The sequence below is a fragment of the Nomascus leucogenys genome, chromosome 24 (genome assembly GCF_006542625.1).
Source record: "Nomascus leucogenys isolate Asia chromosome 24, Asia_NLE_v1, whole genome shotgun sequence".
NCBI lineage: Eukaryota > Metazoa > Chordata > Mammalia > Primates > Hylobatidae > Nomascus > Nomascus leucogenys.
In genome coordinates this window covers 27,226,341-27,237,584 of record NC_044404.1, presented here as the reverse complement: position 1 = coordinate 27,237,584, position 11,244 = coordinate 27,226,341, and the positions used below count along the sequence as shown (strand labels likewise).

At 54.5% G+C, this 11,244-nt stretch overlaps 1 protein-coding gene across 1 annotated transcript; it reads left to right on the top strand.

The window, feature by feature from the left end:
• The first annotated feature begins 5,212 nt into the window (after positions 1–5,212).
• Positions 5,213–9,356, top strand: CD164L2 (CD164 molecule like 2). The gene is made up of 5 exons (XM_030805898.1): positions 5,213–5,371; positions 5,860–6,027; positions 6,128–6,199; positions 6,707–6,751; positions 8,332–9,356. The coding sequence occupies exons 1-5, from the start codon at positions 5,284–5,286 to the stop codon at positions 8,478–8,480; spliced, it is 522 nt and encodes a 173-aa protein (XP_030661758.1). The 5' UTR covers positions 5,213–5,283; the 3' UTR covers positions 8,481–9,356.
• The last annotated feature ends 1,888 nt before the right edge of the window (positions 9,357–11,244 follow it).

The following is an 11,244-nucleotide window of genomic DNA, read 5'->3' as shown; positions in this document are numbered from 1 at the left end:
GTGCGCGTGTGTGTGTGTGTGTGTGTGTGTGTGTGTGTGTGTGTGTGTCAGTCATAGATAATCTCCACACCTGAGTCCCTTGTCTAAGACCCAAGGGTCTAGGCATCATCAGTGCCCATATTCTTAGCAGAGACCCATTCATTCAGCCATTATTTACTGGCAGCTCCCCTGGGCTTAGGGTTTGTTCAGTGGGTGCTAGGGACAGAAAGATGATCTGGCGACATTCTTGCATTTTCAACAGTCAATAGACACATTTATTGAGCATCTACTATTTCCCAGGCACAGAGAATACGGCAGTGAACAAAAATCCCTGCCATCTCCAATGAGCTTCAGTTTTATTAATTAATTTATTTAGTTAGTTATTTTGAGACGTAGTCTTGCTCTGTTGCCCAGGCTAGAGTGCAGTGGTGCGATCTCAGCTCACTGCAACCTCCGCCTCCCGGGTTCAAGCAATTCTCCTGCCTCAGCCTCCCGAGTAGCTGGGACTACAGGTGCATGCCACCACGCCTGGCTAATTTTTGTATTTTTTAGTAAAGACAGGGTTTCACCATGTTGGCCAGGCTGGTCTCGAACCCCTGGCCTCAGGTGATCCGCCTGCTTCGGCCTCCCAAAGTGCTGGGATTACAAGCATGAGCCACTGTGCCAGGCCAAGCTTCAGTTTTAATCCGGAGAGATGGACAATCTACAAATAGATCCTTAAAATCGATTCAAGTAGGGAGCTCTTGGGGGCCTCACAGACCAGTGGGACAAACGTGTACACAGATGGTCACAACATGGCACAGTAAGGTTACTTAATAAACATCTGGCTTGCCCAGCCAGGTGGTGGCTCACGCCCATAATTCCCGCACTTTGGGAGGCCGAGGTGGGTGGATCACCTGAGGTCAGGCGTTCGAGACCAGCCTGGCCAATGTGATGAAGCCCTGTCTCTACCAAAAATGCAAAAAATTAGCCGGGCATAGTGGCAGACACCTGTAATCCCAGCTACTTGGGAAGTTGAGGCAGGAGAATCGCTTGAATCTGGGAGGCGGAGGTTGCAGTGAGCCGAGATCACCACTGCACTCCAGTCTGGGCAGCAAGAGCGAAACTCGGTCTCAACAAACAAACAAACAAACAAACAAACAAAAACCCCAACATCTATTCAGCCCTTACTGTGTGCAAGGAGTTCACTGAGGAGGGAAGATCAACATGGTTCCTGCCTTCATGAAGCTTACAGCCTAGGAAACAAATGAGTAATTAATTATACATTAGCTACCTTCTCTGAAGAAAAGAGCAGCTGTTGGGATGTAGAATCACCAGGTGGCCTCTTTTAGGGAGGGAGGTCATGGAACAAGTCACGTGAAGAGAGAACCGGAGTCTTAAGGAGAGGATATGACAAGTGTAAAATCCCCGAGAAGAGAAAGCACTGATGGGTGTGAGGACCAGAGAGAGGAGGCTAGTGTGTCTGCAGCTAAATCAGCAAAGGGGAGAGGGAGGAGAGGCGAGGTGGGCAGAGGCAAGATCGTGTGAGACAGAAGGGAGCTCTTGGGGGCTTACAGACCAGTGGGACAGACAAACATGTACACAGATGGTCACAACATGGTACAGAAAGGTTACTTAATAAACATCTGCCTGGGCACAGTGGCTCACGCCTGTAATTCCTGCACTTGGGAGGCCAAGGCGGGTGGATCACCTGAGGTCAGGAGTTCAAGACCAGCCTGGTCAATATGATGAAACCCCGTCTCTATTAAAAATGCAAAAAATTAGCCGGGTGTGGTAGTGGGCGCCTGTAATCCCAGATCAGTGAGACAGACACCACTGGTGGGAGGGAAGTGTTATGATCTGAACTGACACGTTATCAAAGGGTCACTCTGACTGCTGAGTGCAGAACAGACTGGAATGGGGAGCAGGAGCCCCACCAGGAGCCCACTGCAGTCATTCAGGCAAGAGATGGGGAGGGCTCTGAAGTGGAAAAGCAGATGGACTTAGATTTCTAGCTAAGTGCTGCAGCAGCTCAGCCTCATTCTGTGACAGTCACAGAAGGCTTCCTGCAGGAGATGGTCTTGTAGTGGTGTCTTGAAGAATTAGTTTGCCAGGCAAGTGAAGTCCAAGGTTGAGGAGGACCCTCTAGGAGAGAGAACAGCTAGGATAAAGGAAGAGAGGTATAGGGGGAAGGCACTGTTCTATCTTCTTAGAGGGTAGGAAGGTGATGGGAAGCGCCCAGGCCAGGACAGAGCGACTTCTAGAACCAGAAATCAAAGGGTTGTGGAGGTCAAGCCATTGCTGAAAAGTTGTTGCGTGGGGCCAGGCATGGTGGCTCACACCTGTAATCCCAGCACTTTGGGAGGTCAAGGTGGGTGAATCATTTGAGGTCAAAAGTTTGAAACTGGCCGGGCATGGTGGCTCACACCTGTAATCCCAGCACTTTGGGAGGCCGAGGCAGGCAGATCACCTGAGGTCAGGAGTTCGAGACCAGCCTGACCAACATGGTGAAACCCCGTCTCTACTGAAAATACAAAATTGGCTGGGCATGGTGGCACATGCCTGTAATCCCAGCTACTTGGGAGGCTGAGGCAGGGGAATTGCTTCAACACGGGAGGCAGAGGTTGCGGTGAGCTGAGATTGCACCATTGCATTTCAGCCTGGGCAACAAGAGAGAAACTCCTTCTCAAAAAAGAAAAGTTCGAGACCAGCCTGACCAACATGGTGAAACCCTGTCTCTACTTAAAAAATACAGAAAATTGGCCGGGCATGGTGGCTCACGCCTGTAATCCCAGCACTTTGGGAGGCCGAGGCGGGCGGATCACGAGGTCAGGAGATCAAGACCGTCCTGGCTAACACGGTGAAACCCCGCCTCTACTAAAAATACAAAAAATTAGCCGGGCGTGGTGGCGGGCACCTGTAGTCCCAGCTACTCAGGAGGCTGAGGCAGGAGAATGGTGTGAACCCAGGAGGTGGAGCTTGCAATGAGCCGAGATCGCGCCACTGCACTCAGCAAAAAAAAAAAAAAAAAAAAAAAAAAAAAAAAAAAAACTGGCCAGCCTCGGGGGGGGGGGGGGGGCAGCCTGGGCAGGAGAGTGAGACTCAGTCTCAAAAATAAAAGTTGTTAACTGGAAGAGATATGGTCAAATATATGATTTGTGAGGGCCAGCATAGGAGGGGCCTGGAAGCTGCTGAGATGCAGTGAGACGTACAGAGGAAATACAAGCGGACAGAACCTTTTATTTTTTATTAATTTTGTTTTATTATTTTATTTTTTTATTATACTTTAAGTTCTAGGGTGTATGTACACAACGTGCAGGTTTGATACATAGGTATACATGTGCCATGTTGGTTTGCTGCCCCCATCAACTCATCATTTACATTAGGTATTTCTCCTAATGCTATCCCTCCCCCAGCCCCCCACCCCCCAGCAGGCCCTGGTGTGTGGTGTTCCCCGCCCTGTGTCCAAGTGATCTCATTGCTCAATTCCCACTTATGAGTGAGAACGTGCAGTGTTTGGTTTTCTGTCCTTGCGATAGTTTGCTGAGAATGATGGTTTCCAGCTTCATCCGTGTCCCTGCAAAGGACATGAACTCATCCTTTTTTATGGCTGCATAGTATTCCATGATGTATATGTGCCACATTTTCTTTGTATATATATATATTTTTTGTTTTATTATTCTCTAAGTTCTAGGGTACATGTGCACAACGTGCAGGTTTGTTACATATGTATACATGTGCCATGTTGGTGTGCTGCACCCATTAACTCATCATTTACATTAGGTATATCTCCTAATGCTGTCCCTCCTCCCTCCCCCAGAACCCGAAGGGTCTCTTTTCCCCTGAGTGGGGAAAGAGACTGGGCAGTTTTGGGGGCCTCAGGGACACTCAGGTAGAGGTGCCGTGGACCCATGGGAGGCATAGCAGAGGGAGCATGGCCTCCAGCATCATTCAATCCTAGCTTTACATCCTGGCCTGCTGCATTGAAACCGTGTGCCCCTGAGCAGCCTGCAAATGGGAGATGACAAAACTCATGCCTAGAGGGTAGCTGTGGACATTAGATGAAGTTGCATGTAAAAGCTCTCAAAATGTACATTCTGCTAGTAAGGGGTCAATAATTGCTAGCTATATACTGTCAGTTACAGGTGTGGCAGTTGTGAAGTCAGAACTGGCCTGAAGATGATTAAGAGATCTGTGGGCTTAAAAAAATTTTTTTAATGGGTGCATAGTGGGTGTATATATTTATTGGGATAGGTGACCTGTTGGCATTCATTCATTCATTCATTCAAGGCAGGGTTTCACTCTGTTGCGCAGGCTGGAGTGCAATGCCATGATCACAGCTCACTACAGCCTCAAATCCCTGGGCTCAAGCGATCCTCCTGCCTCAGCTGTTGGGTTTTAAATGGGGACTGATGGCAGTGGAATGTCCAGGATGACCCCAGGAGAGTGTGGAACAGGGCTTGGGACTAACCTGGGCCACCATCGAATAAGAGAGGGTTAGGAGAAGCAGATGGGGGAAGGAGGGGGGGAGGAGGAAGAGGAAGGAGAGGAAGTGCCCCCTAAGGAGCCTGAGGAGGAACCAAAAGAGACTGGTGCCAGGGCAGGAAGCCGTGGGGAAGGCTGCGGAGAGGCCCAGTTGGCCTAGTAATGGCGTCACCCCTGACCTGGCCAGAGGGTGTGGTAGGCCGGAGGCAGACACAGCGGATGAGGGGCAGAAGGGAGGCGGGTGGAGGGGTGCAGTGAATGGAGAGGGAGCACCGAAGCTGAGCTTGGGCAGCCAGAGGGCAGGGGCCAGCTGGGGCCCGGCCCAGCGGTCACGGGGCCTGGGTGGAGGGTGTACAATGCGGGGCCTGCACCGAGCCCTGAAGACAGGGAAGTGACCTCGTTTCGAATCCAGATTTTTGCCACTGCCTCTCTTCGTGACCTCGAACGAGTCACTCATCTTGTCTGAGCCTCAGTTTCCTCACCTGTGAAGCAGGGATCAAAGCAGTCAGTACTTACCAGAATTTTCAAGAAGCTGCCCTTGGAGGCACACAGTAACCACGCCAGCCACCAGTCCTGGACCCTACCTGCTTTAGTCCAAGCGCCGCCCCAGACCCCCGAATTCACCTGGCCGCACACACTAGCCACGCCCCTAACTGGCCCCGCCTTCACCTGGCTCCGCCCCGACCGAGAAGCCCCGCCCCTGCCTCGCCCACTGGCCACGCCCCCACCTGGCCACGCCCCGGTTGCCCAGGTTTCGCTCCGCACACGCTCAGCAGAGCCCAGTCTGGGAGGGACGCGCCCGGCCGCAGTCCACTGCCCCTGGTCCCCGCCCCCGAGCCCATGGAGGCGCCTGGACCCCGCGCCTTGCGGACTGCTCTCTGTGGCGGCTGTTGCTGCCTCCTCTTGTGTGCCCAGCTGGCTGTGGCTGGTAACTCGCGGCAGGGTCTGGCTAGGGGCCCGACGGGGGCGGGTGGAGCTTGCACCTCAGCCAGCCGTCTCCCCAGGAGCAGCCTGGGCTTGAGGGGAGGGGGCTTTCCGGCCGAGTGCAGGCCTCCAGGGGTGGGAGAGGGGGCTCCAGCTCTGTGTGGAGCCCTGTGTGTAAATATAGGCCCCAGGTGTGGGGACCTAGGGAGCTTCAGGTGGTCTGGGGGAGGTGGCTCCAACTGAATCTGGGAACCCCAGGTGTATGCAAAGGGAGGGGCTCTGGGTGAATGTGGGGAGGCTCTAGGTGTGTGTAGACCTCTGCTGTGGAAGCTCCAGGTGTGCGCTGGGGCTTGGGGATCCAGGAGTGAGTGTTTGTGAGAGCCCAGATGTGTGCAGAGGGGCGAGGGCCACCGGAATGCTGGGTGGGAGGGTGGGCAGGTGCCACAGCTTGGCTTCGAGGAGTTCTCCCTTCCCACTCCACTGCACTACCAGGTAAAGGAGCTCGAGGCTTTGGGCGGGGAGCCCTGATCCGCCTGAATATCTGGCCGGCGGTCCAAGGGGCCTGCAAACAGCTGGAGGTCTGTGAGCACTGCGTGGAGGGAGATAGAGCGCGCAATCTCTCCGGCTGCTTGTGGGAGCAGTGCCGGCCAGAGGAGCCAGGTATGGAGCTGAGCCCTCCCCAGGTTGAGTGCCCCCAGCTCTGAACCCCAAGGCCCTGGCCCCTCTCCCCAAACCTCCTCCCTGCACCTTCTCCCACCAGGACACTGTGTGGCCCAAGCTGAGGTGGTCAAGGAAGGTTGCTCCATCTACAACCTCTCAGAGGCATGTCCAGGTAAGGGGGTTCTTGCGCCTAAGCCAAGTTGGATGGGTCTCCCCAGCCATAGCCTGCCCCCCAGGAGGAAACAGCCTCTCTCAGGCGGTGAACTGTGCTCACCAATACCTGGGCCCAGTATCAGTTCTGCCTTTAGCTCACTGAGAAGTCCCCTCCTCTCTCTGCCTGTTTCCTCATCTGAAAATTAGTACAGGTGTGTGGAGGGGATGGGCGCGTTAGCTCTTCTTCTAGTTTAAGGCATAGCAAGGACTTTGGAAGTTCAGAAGGAATGAGAGGGAGTGCTTCCTGGAGGAAGTGGCATCAGTAATGAGCCTGGAAGGTAGAGATGGAGAGAGAGCACATCTGGTGGAGGGAACTGTGTGACTGGGGCTTGCAAGTATGTTGGATGTCTAGAGCAGGGACAGGGCTGCATCTGAATCAGAAGTTTAGCGGTGAGTGGGGGCTGGGGTCTTGATGGGAGTCAGGAGGTGGGAAGGCTGCTTTGCTATGGAACCCCTGTCTCCTCAGCTGCTCACCACCACCCCACCTATGAACCGAAGACAGTCACAACAGGTGAGTACTCCCTGGGGACAGGGCAGTGGGAGGAGCAGAGGTGCAGGGGAAGACAGCTCTGGGCTCAGGCACTGACATGCTCTGTGACCTCGGCCCTGCGCCTTCTCCCTCGGAGCCTGTCTCTGCATCTGTGAAATGGGCTGGATGATGCCTTCCTCATAGAGGTGCTCTGCAGGTTTTATGAGAAGCTGTACAGTGCCCACTTCAGTGTCTGACTCCCTGAAGGCAATCAAGAAATGACAGTTCCCATCCCTCCTCCCCATCGCTAGTTCTGGGAACTCAAGGTCACCCCTCGGGACTTGTCCTTGGAGGTGAGGGTGTGTGGCTGGAGTTGCTCAGCAGGCATCCTCAGTGCCTGCCTACTATACCCTCCAGGCCCAGAGACGGTCACAAGGCGGGTTCCTGGTGGAGCAGAGGCGAGAATGCCACCCTTTGCTTCCCACTCCCTCTCAGGGGCTGGAGGTCACCAGACTTGGCAGGGATGGCTGAAGAGGCCCTTGGTTAATTAAAGCCAGAAACCGATCTCAGAAGCTGAATTATTGATGGCTCAGCCCTCAGCTGGAGCCCCAGATCAGCCTCGTGTGGCTCATTTCTCCCCTCTTCTGCTCCTTATCCCCCAGCTTCCTTCTCTGGGGCTCCCTGAGCGGGAGCTGGGACCGTTGTTTGCCCTTCGTATTGTCAGACTCCTTCCACCCCTTACACCTTCTGGGAGGTGGACCCAGTTCAGGCTGGGCCCCTTTCCACTGTCCCAGAATGATTTTCCATCCACCAGCCCTGCCCTGTTCTGGGCACCCAGCCCAGGGCCTGAAATCGAATCCCTGCTGGGAGTGGACAGGTACCATGGCACAGCTGGGAGCCACCCAGGCATAGCCTGGCAACCATGGCCCTAAGGCCCTACCTTCTAAGGGGCAGAGGAAATGGTCAGGGGACCCTGTGTGAGTCTGGCTGTGTCCTGTGAGGTGACTTTGGCCTAGCCTGTCCCTCAGCCATGTTCCCCCCAACACACACTGTCCAGTCCTCGCTTACCCACTTAGCAGGGTGACAGTTGGGGCCTCCACTTCTCCCCCTGCTCCTTCCCTCTCTGAGGGCTCTGACATTGGGTGACACTGAGGTCTTAGGGCTTAGGAGTCCTGAAAAGGGACTATATCATCTGCATCTTGGCTCTGAACCCTGAGGTCCGAGGCTGAAAGGAATTGTGAGCGGAGGGGTCTGAGTTCTGGCTCTGTCTTCACCCTGTTGGGCTAGTGAGGCCCAGGGAGGGTGGGAGCCCAGTCACTGGTCCAAGACACCTATTGGACCACGTGATCACGAGGCCCAGAGAGAATGTGGGTGGCATAAAAGCCACAGAGCAAGCCAGGAGCACAGCCAGGGCTGGACGGCACCCCACCCTCCCCTGCCACTGTTCCTCTCACCGGGCGCTTCCCAACTGCCTGTGGGATCTGGACTAAACTGAGCCCAGGGTTCAAGCACCCCATATTGAGGACCGGGGCCTCCAGGTTACTTGTGCCGGTTATGAGGGTGGGACTGGGGTCCTGGTTCAGAGTGACTGTTATGACCCCTGCCCTGCCTCACCCCTCCAGGGAGCCCCCCAGTCCCTGAGGCCCACAGCCCTGGATTTGACGGGGCCAGCTTTGTCGGAGGTGTCGTGCTGGTGTTGAGCCTACAGGCGGTGGCCTTCTTTGTGCTGCGCTTCCTCAAGGCCAAGGACAGCACCTACCAGACGCTGTGAGTACCTGGCCAGCAGCAAGTACCTGAGTCCCAGCTCACCTCCTGGTTCCTGCCCCACCGTTCCCCTTCAGTACCCAGGGTGCTGTCTTCTCCGTGGGCAAAGCCCTCAGGACGGTGACAGCATGTCCCATGTGAGCCACACCCCCTTTGTCTCCTCCAGTTGGGGGATTTCCTTTGTCAGGTGTTGGCTGGGACCAGGACTCAGCCTGGGCCAGTCTAGGAGCCCAGCTGAGCCCTCCTTTGTCCTTTCCCTTCATGCTGCCAGCAGGGAAGAGAACCAGTAGGTGCCAGCCCAGGCAAGCCTGTGGCCCGCATTTCTGTGGCTGTGGGCAGGAGCTGGGCCGTGTGTCTCGCTGGGTTTTGCTTTGAGAAGGGGAGCTGTGCCTGAGGCCCTCTGTGTGCCGTGTGTGCTGTGGGGCGGGTCACCGAAGCCTGTGTTAAAGTGTTTGCTCTTCCTCTGCTGCCTCCTCTCGAGGCAGGGGGTCCTTGGCTGGCTGAGGCAGGGTCACCTCCCTGAGTGTCCTCTTTGGCCTCTGCAGAATCTGACCCCCTTGGGCCTGGACTCCATCCTGAGGGGAAAGGAGGATGCAGAGGCTGGCTTCTGGGTACCCTTGTGGGTAAGCAGGGGGCAGGGGTGGGAAAAACTCTGGCTGCTAGTTTTTGGCTCTTGTGGGCACCAGGCAGGCTCAGTGTCTGATGCCTGACATCTCCTCCTGTCCTGGGCCTGGAACCTGCAGCTGAGAGCATCCCTCAACCGCCTCGTCTCCTCCATGGCTCCTGCTGGGCCCCTCAGCCTGACACTGGGTTGTGTGCCTGCCTCTTCCCACCAACTGGCCTGGCACTGCCCCCAAATAAAGGAACTCTGCACTGCGCTTCATGTCCTGTGTCTTGCGCTGTGTGTGGATTGGATGGGGTTAGGGTACGGCCATTGTCCTCTTCTTAACGGGAATTCCACCTAGGACTGTCGCTGTTACCTTTTAAAATATTTTCATCTGGCCAGGCGCAGTGGCTCAGGCCTGTAATCCCAGCACTTTGGGAGGCTGAGGCGGGTGAATCACCTGAGGTCAGGAGTTCAAGACCAGCCTGACCAACATGGTAAAACCCCATCTCTACTAAAAATACAAAATTAGCCGGGCGTGGTGGCGCTTACCTGTAATTCCAGCTACTCGGGAAGCTGAGACAGGAGAATCGCTTAAACCCAGGAGGTGGAGGTTGCAGTGAGCCAAGATCATGCCATTGCACTCCAGCCTGGGCGACAACAGTGAAACTCTGTCTCAAAAAAAAAAAAAAAAAAAAAAGTTCATCTTTGACACCTGCTTAACCCCCACCCCCTGCCCCTTTACAGATGAGGGTACGGAGGCTCAGGGAAGTACACATGCTCAAGTCACACAGCTGGACAGGGCAGGGCTGGGGTTTCAATTCAGGCTTCTCTGGGCTGAGCGTCGTAGTTCATGCCTAAAATCCCAGCACTTTGGGAGGCTGAGGTGGGCGGATCGATTGAGTCCAGGAGACCAGCCTGGGCAACATAGTTGAGACCCCATCGATTAAAAAAAAAAAAAGTAAAATTAAAATAAACAATAAAATGAATTCAGGCTTTTCTGACTCCAGAGTGAGCAGAACAGCATTCCGGAGGCATCTCCAGGCTCTCTCGCCTCCAAAAGTTAGGTCTCTGCCCCCGTGCCAAGGGGGAAAGGGCCCCAGGGACTCCACGCAGCCATTCCTGGCCTTCCTCTCTCAGGCTCTCCTGGGAAGCCCTGCCTTCTGTCCCCAGGCACCGAAGTCTTCCCTGATGGTAACATCGCCCATGGATGGGCGCTTGCCAGGAGCCAGGCATGTAGCTGCGCGTTTTATAACTTTTTATTATTTTATTTTATTTTTTCTTTTCTTTTTTTTTTGAGACAGTCTCACTGTGTCGCCCAGGCTAGAGTAGAGTAGTGAGATCTTGGCTCACTGCAACCTCCACCTCCCCCTGCCAACCACAGTCCACCTCCTCACCCCTCCCTTGCACCCTCACTTCTGCCAAAGCTCCAAGCCTCTGGAAATCAGCCTCCCCTTTGTGCACTCCCCCATCTCCCTAAAGTCCCTGCTGCTTCCCCTGTATGGGATATGATAACACCCCATCTGCCTTGCCTTCTCTCCTCTCTAGGCTTCTGCATGAGCAGCTCCTCCTGCCTGGGTCACCCTGCCCTTGTTTCTCCCCCAGCAGGAGTTTTCTTCTTCACCCTCCTCCTTTATTGGATGCTTTCTTTTTCTTGCAAAAGTAGTAAATGCCTGTGAGGATTTGAAAAACGACTATACAGAAGTTTATAAGAAGAGTGAGAACTGGGCTGGGTGCGGTGGCTCATGCTTGTAATCCCAGCACTTTGGGAGGCCAAGGCAGGAGGATTGCTTGAGCTCAGGAGTTGGAGTCAGCCTGGTCAGCCTGGGCAGCATGGTGAAACCCCATCTCTACTAAAAATACAAAAATTAGCTGGATGTGGTGGTGCACGCCTGTAGTCCCAAGTACTCAGGAGGCTGAGGTGGGAGGATCACTTGAGTCCGAGAGGTCCAGGCTGCAGTGAGCCAAGATCATGCCACTGCACTCCAGCCTGGGTGACAGAGTGAGACCCTGTATATATTAAAAAATAAAAAACTGGCCAGGAGGTACCGTGGCTCACACCTGTAATTCCAGCACTTTGGGAGACTGAGACGGGATGATTGTTTGAAGCCAGGAGTTTGAGACCAGCCTGGGCAATATAGTGAGAACCCATCTCTACAAAAAAATA

What these genes read in the sequence shown, in the direction of transcription:
- CD164L2 (XM_030805898.1), top strand. Translation starts at nt 5,284, where the DNA reads ATGGAGGCGCCTGGACCCCGCGCCTTGCGGACTGCTCTCTGTGGCGGC. An exon ending in TGCCCAGCTGGCTGTGGCTG is followed by an intron (nt 5,372 to 5,859) that starts GTAACTCGCGGC and finishes CTGCACTACCAG; the next exon opens with GTAAAGGAGCTCGAGGCTTT. An exon ending in ACCGAAGACAGTCACAACAG is followed by an intron (nt 6,752 to 8,331) that starts GTGAGTACTCCC and finishes TCACCCCTCCAG; the next exon opens with GGAGCCCCCCAGTCCCTGAG.